At 38.6% G+C, this 12,453-nt stretch overlaps 1 protein-coding gene across 1 annotated transcript; it reads left to right on the top strand.

Moving 5' to 3' along the window:
• The first annotated feature begins 89 nt into the window (after window positions 1-89).
• On the top strand, window positions 90-11,577 carry ENKUR (enkurin, TRPC channel interacting protein). Its single transcript, XM_066552131.1, has 5 exons — window positions 90-262; window positions 3,700-3,845; window positions 5,637-5,857; window positions 7,592-7,738; window positions 11,200-11,577. Exons 1-5 carry the CDS (start codon window positions 189-191, stop codon window positions 11,371-11,373), a joined length of 762 nt encoding a protein of 253 aa, XP_066408228.1. The 5' UTR covers window positions 90-188; the 3' UTR covers window positions 11,374-11,577.
• Window positions 11,578-12,453: the final 876 nt, after the last annotated feature.

Raw genomic sequence — 12,453 nt, forward strand, 5'->3', positions numbered from 1 at the left:
CATGGCGCCGTTCCCCGGCGGTTTCCCCGGCAACCGACAACAGCTGCCGGCCCCGAGCCCCGAGCCCCGAGCCCCTCAGCGAGGCGGCGCTTCCCCGGTCCGAACCCCCCAGCGGGGTGGGTACCCCGCGTCCAGAGCCCCACAGGCAGGCGAGCGCTCCCCTGTGCCCGAGCTGCCGCGGCGGCAGCATGGCCACGCAGAGCGCCCCGGAGGGCGCCTGTGACCCGCCGCCCCGGCCGAAGCCGCCCGCCAAATCTGACGGGTATGTGGGTGTCACAGAGCTGCTTGCGGGCAAGGGTGGCTGGTTCCGGCGAAGCAATGCATCTAACGGGTAACAGGTTTTAAAAACCCCCAAACAGACTAGTTTTTGCATAGTTACTCCCCCTCCTAAGGAGTCACTAACATCAGGAAGGGCATTGAGGTGCTGGATTGTGTCCAGAGAGGGGCAGAGAACCCTGGGGAAGGGTCTGGAGCACGAGTCCGATGGGCAGCAGCTGAGGGAGCTGGGCGAGTTTAGCCTGGTGAAAGGGAGGCTCATGGTGATTTTATTGCTCTCTACCAGTGCCTAAAAGGAGGGTGCAGCCAGGTGGGGGTTGGACTGTTTTCCTAGCAGTTAGTGACCGGACGAGAGGACATGGCCTCAGCTGCACCAGGGAAGGTTTAGATTGGACATTCGGAAGAGATTTTTCACAAGAACGGGTGATCAGGTACTGGAGTGGGCTGCCCGGGAGGGTGGTGGAATCCCTGTCCCTGGAGGTGTTTAAGGAAATACTGGGTGTGGTGTTTAGTCTAGTTGATAAGATGGTGTTGGACTTGATAATTCAGAGGTCTTTTTCAGCCTAATTAATTCTGTGATCTGAGGGTTTATGGTCTGCTCCAAGAAGTGATGATTTAAGTTTGGTGTCTTCAGTGACATCTTGTTAAACATAATTTACAAAGCACCCCTTCTGTGCACAGGAATTACATAACATCTTTGTTATTTGCTTAGAACAGCTCAGTGAGGAGCTGAAAAGGTGGGCTTTCCAGTTTCCATGCTTTCCATGTTTCGGCTGTATCCTCTGACATTGTTTCTTTTGCTTCCTTTTCTTACCGCTTGCCTTAAAATATAAGAAAAGGCCTTTTGCCAAGAGCTATGCAGACGTGTTGTTTTTTTCAAGTCCCTATTTATATAAAAGGCTGTTACACTTAGCATCCTTAGTGAAAGGGCAGGTCGTAACTCAATAGTTTTAAAACAAGTAGATGTATCAGTGACACTCATTAGAACAAAGATAGTTATCCTGTTTCAGGTTAAAGGATTCAGACTTGTGAGATTCCTAGTTCTGAGTCTTTCCCATGTAAAAGTAGGTCTTTAAATTTTGTTTTCATTGTGAATGGGTATAGTTTTGGACAGATACTTTTGAAGACAGAGGAAGGTGAAAGGACAATATGTTGAGGCATACACACTAAATCCATTCCTGATTTAATACCGTTCAGAGATTTGGATATTCCATGACCATTAGGTTCAGTTTAGGCAAGAGATTCCTTGGCTTAGATATAATCTGACTAAATCCCCTTCTGATCTCATTGACTTCTGTTGTCACCACACTTGCAGCTTAGGGTCACAATTTGACAAATATTCAGCTGGTAACAGGACTATTGAACCTGGTTAATAGCATAATTTGACCAGTTTTAACTAATGCATACAAAATCTACTTTGTTGTATGGGGGTTTTTTTTCCCAAATGAAATCATATATATTTCACTCTCAACTGACTACTACTGCTCATGAAACCACAGCAAACATCCTCATTTTCCCCAGCTTTGATATCCCAAGTTGACACCTAAGGAATAGGTGTCATCTTCTGTCTTCTTACAGATGTATTGTCCCTTTTTCCCTTGCTAAATGTTGAGCAGATTAGATTCTGATGTTGCTCATAACCATGGTTTTTTTCCTTGCAACCCTCTCTAACCCTGTGATATTGAGCCATTTCCTTGAACTGGAAAGTCACTGAAAACATAAAAGATCCCCTATCTCTTCATCCAAAGGTGTCTATAGCTGTCTACAAATGATGGCTTCACCTCATGCCAGTATGTAAGAAACTCAGTGTTTTCTCATGTATTTTCTCATTCCAAGACTGTGCATCTCACTAGGTCAAAATTTGAATAAGGCCAGTGCCTTTCTCTCCCATGTGCTCATGATGCCACTTCTAGAAAATGGTGAGGAATAGGGCTATTTATCAATTTGGTGGGTTTGTGCGGTGTCTATAGCTGTTAACCATGAATTTACTAGAAAAAATTTAAAAAAACCTCATTCCTTGTAATTAGAAGTATTTCAGGAAGTATATATGATCTTATGCAGAAAATGCTCTCTCTGATTTTGGAGACCAAATCTCCAAAAAACAAAGTAAGTTCACAATTTTAATGAAGTCCCCTGACATGTTCTAATGTTATGATCAGGTACAAATACATTTATTGGACATTTGCAGCTCATGGACAAGAGCTTTTATCAGTGTTGCTACTGTGATATACATTCAGTGGCCCAGGATTACATGGTTTCTTTCCTCCTTTTTCAGTATTTCCATAGAAAGGACTGCACTATATGTAATCTTTTTTGTTCTTGTTTATCCTTACTTGAAAACATGACGTTTTTTTCAGAAACGCATTTTTTTTCTGTAAGAGAAGCACAGTTTTTCATAAGCTTTTGTCTACCATAAATTAATATGACATATTTCCTAAAGATGGGCAGATTATAAAAGTACAGTGAGGGAGCCTTTGCTTCAGGAGCAGGGAGTTCTGCTTCCTCAGGCAAACATCTGTGACAGCTCAATCCTTCAGATAGAGGCAAGATGTTGCCAATCAGCTAATGATCAGCATTTGGCTGCTTTTGGAGATTTTGATTAAAGCAGAAGTTACCATGCCATATGCAACATTTGACCAAAACAGCAGTGTGTGTATACCATGTTCATACAGCTTTTCATGTCTGAGCCCCCACTGATTTTCACATCAGCTGTTTCAGTGCCAAACCCACCCCTGATTACCATTGTTCAGGATCACAGCTCCTGTCTGTGTAACATAAGGAATCTGCAGTGTGCTGTGCTATTTCAGAGCAGTCACCCCCCTCATCTCTCATAAGTGTCTGTAACAGATGGTTCAGCAGGAACACTGAGACAGTGATACAGTGGACAGTAATAAGAAAAACTGATGATCAAGGACATCCTGTACAATTCTTGACTGCATTTGACATCTTTTCTCGAGCATAAATCATAGAATCATAGATAATGCTGAGTTGGAAGGGGGCCATCAGGATCACTGAGTCCAACTCCTGGCCCTGCACAGGACACCCCAAGAATCACACCATGTACCATAAGGAATTCATGCAAGTGATACTCAAGTTTATTTACAAAATTTAGGTTTTGTTGGAATTCAGAATGTCTGTGTTCAGCGTATATATTTGGTATTTATTTCCCCAAGTGTGATAATTCTGACCTCAGAGACACAAGAGCAGAAGGAAGAAGCAAGCTAACTTGAGAACCAGAAAGCTCCTTTGTCAGTGCACTACTAGATTTAGGCTTAGCATGGAGGCTGTGTGAATTATGGGCTTTATTTGGGAGAGAGTACAAAACAAAACAGATTAGGCTTTTGCCATGAGCTACTGCAAAAAAGTATATTCTTTGAAGAACATTTTCTGACCCTTCTTTATGGATATTTTTTAACCCCTAAGGTATATATCCAAACTTAGAGAACTTGTGAAACATGAAGGAGACAAAAATAAATCTCAGTGGAAAACTATGGGGCCAGCAAAAGTTGCAGTGCCATCTCCAAATGATTTTCTGCAGAAACGTTCCAAGGAGTCCAAGCTGGCACCAAGTAAGTGTAGACAGAAAATATATGCAGTAAAGTATTTTTTAGAGTAGAAAGTTCATCTTTGTGTCTTACTGTACTATGTTATGGGCAGCTATTGGGTTGTAAAAACAGAAGTACTGGTTTGTGTGTCAGTATCAGGACTCCTATTGTTGTGAGGTCAGTATCAGGACCCAGCTGTTGTAGGAATGAGCTTTGTCACTTGTGACATTACACTTAGTTACTGCCAAAGAAGAACGTGAACTCAAATGACTTGGATCAAATCATTATTTCTGGAAATGATAATGAATTAGAGTTATGTCTAGTGGGAAATATGATGGGAAATAATTATTCTTAATTGCTTACTATAAGTGAGACTGCTCAGGATACTACTGAATTTCTGTTGGTGCCTTGGAGAAAAGATTACACTAAAATGGAAGAGGGTCTATATTCTCTGGAGAAAGGATTATAAGAAGTTGTTTACAAGGATTAGGAAGCAGCAAGAGCAGGGCTCTTCCCTAAGAAGAAATAAGTCAGACATTGAGGCCAACCACCATGCAGACTGGGCAAAGACCTCACCAAGAGAGTGCAGTCCCACCATGTCAGGCAGGCCAGCAGAGCAGGGTGGTGAGGAAAGTCTGTCCTGTCAGTGTGTCCCACTGACCATCAGGCAAAATCGAGTTACAGGCCAGGCCCCTCCACTGATTCCATGCAGCTCTTCAGGAGCAGGACTAGGGTCCTCCACTGATTCCATACAGCTCTTCAGGAGCAGGACTAGGGTCCTCCACTGATTCCATACACTCTTCAGGAGCAGGACTAGGGTCCTCCACTGATTCCATACACTCTTCAGGAGCAGGACTAGGGTCCTCCACTGATTCCATACAGCTCTTCAGGAGCAGGACTAGAGTCCCTCCACTGATTCCATACACTCTTCAGGAGCAGGACTAGGGTCCTCCACTGATTCCATACAGCTCTTCAGGAGCAGGACTAGGGTTCACTGATTCCATACAGCTCTTCAGGAGCAGGACTAGGGTCCTCCACTTATTCCATGCAGCTCTTCAGGAGCAGGACTAGGGTCCTCCACTGATTCCATACAGCTCTTCAGGAGCAGGACTAGGGTCCTCCACTGATTCCATACAGCTCTTCAGGAGCAGGACTAGGGTCCTCCACTGATTCCATACAGCTCTTCAGGAGCAGGACTAGGGTCCTCCACTGATTCCATACAGCTCTTCAGGAGCAGGACTAGGGTCCCTTCACTGATTCCATGCAGCTCTTCAGGAGCAGGACTAGGGTCCTCCACTGATTCCATACAGCTCTTCAGGAGCAGGACTAGGGTCCTCCACTGATTCCATACAGCTCTTCAGGAGCAGGACTGGTGCAGACATGGCTGGGACAGCTCATCCAGGTATTGACAGGTGAAATGGGGCTCCTGAGCCCAGGGGGGTGGGGTGGATGCCCCAGGTGAGACTGGACAGGACCATTATTGCCCAAGGGCTCTGACAACAAGCACCTCTACTAAAAGTAGTTATAATTACATTTGAAAAAAGTCCTGTACTGCTACAGTTAAGAGAAAATGATTGTCAAATAAGGAAAGTGCATTTCAAACACCATAGTATTTCCTAGGTTATGAAACTTCTGTTAGGCCAAACAAACATAACTCACAGTTCATTGACAGGCAGTTCTTTCATTGTAGATACTGTTGGGTTCTATTTTTATGTAATTCTGTACATAGTTTTTCCCTTTTGAAAAGTGTAATAATATGAAATAGGAAACCTCTTCAAATTTTTTGCTGAGAATGTTTACATGCTCTATTCACAGAAAAAAAAGAAGAGGATGGTAAAAAATTGCTCCCATTATCAGTGCCACCCAGGACATACCAACCAGTTACTCGCATTAAAAAGAATTTTATAAGTAAAAATGCACTTGCTGTTATGACAGGGGAGCCTAAAAAGCCTCGACATTTTTGTGTTGATACAAGACAGGGAGATAAATATCTCCTTGAACCTTCAGGACTTTTTCCAAAATACATTAACAAAAAGGTATGTTTTATTAAATTATATTGGAAATACTATTCATAATGCCTATTTTAGTTTCACTATTGCATAGATACCGTTGCTGTTTGTGTTAGACCTCTTGAATTCATAGAGAAGAAATCACTGGCACTAGATTTGTGCTTTGCCTTTGCTCTGTTTTCATTTGCTTATGCTGTCAGCCAAAAAATTTTGCAGAATGATTGTTCTAAAGCAATGGCATATGTCTTGCATTGGGAACCCAGGGAGTGTATAATGGGAGACACGTAATTCTATGATGAATGAATGTTTGCTGCTTAGAAAAGACAGACAGGGAAGAAGAGAAGGAGGGTTGCCCTTTGAATGAAGGAGCTGTTCAAATATATGGAGTTCTTCTATGAAATTGGTAACAGGCTGGTTGAGCCTGCGGGTCAGAATCAGAGGAAAGGCCAGCAACTGTCAAAAGTGTGTTTGTTATGGAGCATCCAAAAAGGTGAGGAGCTGGATGAAAATCTCTTTAAGCAACTTGAGGAAATCTTCAGATCACAATGCAGCTTCTTATGGAAGACTTCTCTCTCCTTGAAAGCTGCTGAAAGGATAACAAACACAATGGCATGAAAGCAATTGAAAAAGTTTCCTGAAGCATGCCAGCAACATCTTTCTTGACAGATGGTGCATGAGCCAGTCAATGATCATGCTCTTCTGCTACTTACAAACCAGGAAGAATTGCTCAGGGATGTGATAATCAGTTGTAGTCTGGGTGGCACAGACCATGTAGCAGTTGCAGACCCCCTCCTGTTCAGGGAGCCAGGTGGGCACTGACTGCTCAGGAGAGCAAACAGCAGCTTATTGAGGGTAACTCATGTGAGACAGCTCTGGAAAGCAAAGACCTTAGGAGAGCTGACGTGCTTTTAGGGAGAACCTCCTCTGTCCACAGGAACAGTCCATCCCCTACCAGGAAAATAAGATCTATCAAGAGTCTGGCTTATCTAAACATGTAACCCATGACAGAGCATTAAGAGATGAAATAACTCATGACAGAGAAGATGCCAAAAAGAACCTGAAGCTCTTGCAGTACTTTTCCATGGCTAAAAATGGATATAAACAATACTAGTCATGGTGCTACCTGACACTAAAAGATTAGTGAATAATTTTGCATTTAGTAGAGAGAAGGTAGATTCTGATATCTTTTGGCTAGAGGAGCTTCATTTTCAAAGGTTAAGGTAAAATAGGTGTGTTTCCCCAAGAATGTCTGGGATATTCAGAAGTTATTTTTTTCCTCACTGAAACACATAAGTGTGGGATAGTTTATCCTTCTTAATTAGTCCAATTTTCATGTATGTGTTCTTGTATGTTGAAATGTTCAGCAAAAATCAGGATACAGGAAGACCTTTCAAAGACATTCTCCAAGGAATGTTTCCAATCATAGAAGCTGACACTGTATAAAAATGTAAAATAGCTCACTGTCATGAACAGGTTTCAAACTCCTTGCTCAGCCATCAGTTCTTATGAATAGACATTTTGGATTCTGGATTCTTTTGTCTTCTAAGGTTGTGAAAATAAATTGAAAGGAATTATTTATATGTTTTTCTCAAGCTAAAAAGATGGTCATGTTTGACACTTAAGAACATGGTGACTTAGGATTTTAGTGCTCAGTAGCACAAATTGTCATTTCAAGCTATTTTTGCAAATGGATGGATGACAGGTATCTCTTTGTTTCCTTCTTAAAAGCACATGTAAGGAATTTCTTCCTTCTCCTTATAGAATTATGGCGTTTTACCAAAATACGTGATACAGAGAAATGAAGAAATGAAGAGAGAGGAGGAAGAATACCAAGCCAGTGTTTTGGAGCAACTCAAGAAGAAAGCTATGAAACTACTATCTGAAGAAGAAAGGACAAATGTTCTGAAGGTGCATATTTTGATTTAGTTTAATTAGTATAATGTCCAAAAGATTAAATGCGGTAATGTAGGTCCATATAAATAATAAAAGTATACTTTTTTCGTTTTTTAAGTGAAATGAATTAGTTGGCTACTTTTTCACTAGATGGAGCTGTAGAACAGTTGTGTACAACTGAAAGGAACTTATTTAGCTACAGTTTTAATAGGTTTCAATTCTGTTTGGTTCTTATTCACATTAATGACTTGAAATTTCAGTGAAACTTCAAAGAGCAGAAAATCACCAATATGGATTTAGTGACACTTATTAATGGAGAAATAATTTTTTTCCTAATGCAGAATATTGCTTCTTTTACTGGCAGTTTCTATCTTCACATTGTGACCTCACTGATTAAAGCATAATGACTTGCTTTAAAATGTGGCAAAAAAATCCAGAATTAAACTGCAGTATAGTCAGAACTATGACTGAAAATTTTGTATTTTGTTAAGTTGTTCTGTATACTGTCTTCCATACAGTTTTTATTGCACAAGACTTTTTAAAGAGAATTAATACCATAAAAGAAGTAGAGCATAAAACAGATATCCAGTTCTGACCTAGAACTGGAATCTTTCTTGACCACTTTTTAGACAAATTTCCTATGAAAATGAAGCTTATATGTCTGTGATGTCTGTATATCAGTCTTCCCTTAATAACTTGCTCTTAGCATCCACCTGAAACAAATTAATAGATAGATGGACAGCTCAAAGATGCTGAATGCCCACAAAAAAAAAAAAAAATCTAGGGAGAAAACAATGTCTAACTTGCTTGTCTGAAAGACAAACTGGTTAATTGGCAAGGTCTGAAATGTCCAGCACAGTGGTCTTTTGTGTATACAACAAACAGTAGAAGCTAGGAAGGAGTATGGGAGAGAGGTGACAGCAATATAAAGAACAAAACATATTTTTTATATTGCACTGACAGCAATATAAAGAACAAAACATATTTTTATGGTGAGAAAGGCATAGGACAAGCTGATGGTCCAACAAGTTAACAATGCAGCAAAAATATATGTGCAAAAAAAGCATGTGAGTTCAGCTGCTCACCATTCTGCATTTAGTTTGATTAAAATTATGTTCTATATTTTTCAAATAGAGGAATGTACTGGAATTTTTTTTTTCATTTTTAAATTTTTTAGATTGTTTTTATTAACTCAGTATTTCTTTCCATTTTTTTTCAAAAACATTTACCTTTCCATGGGCTTACTTATGCATTTATATTGTCAGGAGGAATTAGTGTCCCTAGGGCATGTGGCTTCTACCCAGTGCTCAGCTGTAGACATATGGCAACTTCTGTCCTTTAAAATAATTGGCATTGCTAGTGAACACATGTGCACTATCTGATTTGAAAGAATACGTGGCAATAGATGCCTGAGACCAAAATCAACCCTCCTGACCTTACAAAAATAAAGGGAAGTAATTTGTGCCAACATTTTTTGAACTCTTCATTGTGCTTACTTTGGTTGGGATTTTATGAGAATAAAAGTGAACGTTGATAAATGCAGTACATATTTCTCATTAATCCAGCATGTATTAGAATTCCATATATAGAGCTGGACATTCAGTTTGTGATCTAGCAGTAGGAATAGCAGTCAGCATATTACATTGTTGGAGGAGCTGTGAAGGAGATTTTTTATTGACTCATGATCTGCTTTTGATCTCTCCACTTTGTAGGGATAGAGCAGTTTTGGTGAATGTATTCTCTAATGTTTTAAAATTCACTGTTTTCAATTATTTCCAAGCCAGTTCTTACTAATGTACATGAAAAGAATTATTTAAAGAATCTATGAATGACTTTTTAAGGAAAGTTTTTGAAAAGATGAGATTTATTTTTATGCCTATATATTTGTAAACTGTACCTGATGCCTAGTAGACTATGAAACTTACCAAAGTACTTTACAGCCTTGGGTAGCAAAAACAGTATCACTACCAGACAGTAGGTAAATATCCTTGTTGCTCTAAGTTTCACATGTAGCAGTAAAGTTTTTAAGCTTATGAAGATTGTTGTAATGACCTTTATGAACAACACTTAGATGCTTAATATGAATATGCAAAAAGCATGAATTTCTATGCAATAAATGCACTGGTTTGAATTGTTAAAATATTAGTTCATAATAAAGATTAGATTTTTCTTAGTGTTGTCAGGAGAGTTCTTTTTTTTTGTAAATCGATTTATAGAGTCAACAAAAGACAAGTTTTTAAGCACAAGAGCCTTTAAGTTCGGAAATAGAAACAACAGTCTTCAAAGCTAAATATGTATAAAAATAAACCCTCTAAATTTAACTTCAGTATGTTCATCAGTTAGCCAGACTGTGAGAAAAGTGTTTCATAATAATGGAGGACGTGAGGTTGGAAATCAGTGTGCCATAAAATCAGAGTGCCAATTGAATCCAGTTTTGGTTAGGGAGAAGAGCTGAAAACTTTGGTTCCCAAGAGAGTAATTTCACTTATTTATTCGTGAAGATACATTGTGATATCCTCTAAGGTGACAGAACTGAGAGCCATAAACATTTATGAGAACTGTTTTCTCACCAAGAGGTGTGTTATTTACTGATTGCTGTCTCAGTTCCTTGTTAGTTGTGATTATTAAGTTCACATATAGTTTTCATGGGACATTTGATGCACTAGATAAACTCTACTAAATCCTCACATACATGTGGATAGAATGTGTAGATTTTGATTATACTTTTGAGGAAAGTAAGAGCGATGGTTGCGGTAATTGTAAGAAAGATATATAAAGACAAGATGTAAATTTTATTTTTCTACCACTCTCTGGTTCCTTTTAGTGTATATTGGTGATAAAAGTGTTGTCTCTGGTGTCTCTGTGTCTCTGACTTAACAGATTTATGAATAAGTTTTGATTATAGCACTTTTAATTTGTTAATGTAGAATTTTAGTCTCAAGGTTTTATATATAGAGGATATGGTTTGCTCTATCTAGAAAGGTAATTCTTTGCATAGCAGCATGCAAGAGAGGTAGTAGTTATTGTTGTTGATAGGTTCAGTGACAGTTAGGGTTTTTAGTCCAAATGATAAAAAAAAATTGCTGATAGTTGTTACTGTAAATGTAGATTAGAAGGGGAATGCAATTATTCAGTGTTTTTTCAAAGTAGTTTATAGAAGTTAAAGTGTTGTGGAATCAGTTTGGTGACCATGGTCTGAATGAAATCTCTATTACAGAAAATGAGGCTGGTGGTGAGATGGCCTGAAACTTTGCTGAATTTTGCTTAATATGGCTGGAATTCCAAGTATCATAACTCTTAAGGATTTAATTGATTTGCTCTAATTAAGATGACTACACATTATTCATGTACTTATCTATTATTTTTACATTGCAGTAACACTTAGCATATGTAATATAAATTAAAAAACCAAGTAGTTTATGTACATAATGTTCTTACTTTTTCTCATATATTTCCTTTTCATGTAATGGCACCAGGCACTGAAAAAGAACTGGGAGGAAATAAATCGTGCATATCAAAGTCTTCCAATAGTAACAGACACCAGGTACAAGCAGATGCATAAAGAAGAGCTGGAATTAAAGCTGAAACAACTGGAGCATGACATAGCAGCAATTGAGAAGCATAAATGTGTCTACATTGCAAACATATAAGGATTGTTGTTCAGATATGGTCTCTCTTCTCCTTTTTCCCTGTCCCCACATCTCCAAGAAGTGCCTCTAAATTCTCAGAAGATGCTACTGTCAACTATTTAGAAGGAAATACTCAACTAAGTATGTAGCATCTTAGAAAAGTTGTTATATGTAATTCTCATCTGTACAATTCCCAAACATTTTGAAATAAAATGCTTAACTCGACTTTGAGTATGAATAATTAATTTAATTTATTATTCTTTGTAATTTTTATTAACTACTAGGATTTCTATAAACATCATACAAAAAGCATATAAAACACTGTTTCTTATGTTTGGAGTACATCTTTCCTTGCCTAGCCAAAACAAAAGGAAATAATTGGCTGCAGAAGACAGCTTGGTAAATACAACTTCAGGATGGAATGGCTTCTGGACTATATATTAAAGAGATGTTTTGCTTTACTTAAAAGCTTGAGTAATTGTATTTCTAAACAGCTTGGGTTTTGTATAACATTTTGTGTACTTATTTTTTGTTACCAAAACCAGTTTTTAATGTGGAAACCTGTAATAATACAGACTTCACACAATACAGACACCACGTGTGTGTTTTCACAAGTACATAATGCTGTAATACTATAGTAAATCTACAGTTAAATTAGAAAAATGTGTTTTGACTGGAATTATGTGTGTTGTTAGAATGAAAGCAATATACAAGCATCTGAGTCAAGACTTAGACAAAAATTATATCAGCACACTCTCTTGCAATTGTTTGCATAGGAGGAAAAAATGGTTTTTTTCCCTGCTGCTTAATCTTTGCTTCATAGAATTGTAGGTATTGTTTAGATTAGAAAAGATCTTTCTCAGCCTTTCAGAACACAGCTTTTTCTGTATGGTATCAATCACTACCACCAGTAGCTGTTATGACATCATCATATCTGACATCAGCAAAGGATAAAGTCAAAAATTTGAAATTAACTATGAAAACCCAAATTTTCCCATACATTGAGTTCCTTTCCTAAATTTGTCAGGGAATGGCTTTGAAGACTTCACAGTGATTCTAGCTCTGTTTCTTGTGCATGTTATACTTGTCTATGACATACAC

The sequence above is a fragment of the Molothrus aeneus genome, chromosome 1, assembly GCF_037042795.1.
Source record: "Molothrus aeneus isolate 106 chromosome 1, BPBGC_Maene_1.0, whole genome shotgun sequence".
Classification (NCBI taxonomy): domain Eukaryota; kingdom Metazoa; phylum Chordata; class Aves; order Passeriformes; family Icteridae; genus Molothrus; species Molothrus aeneus.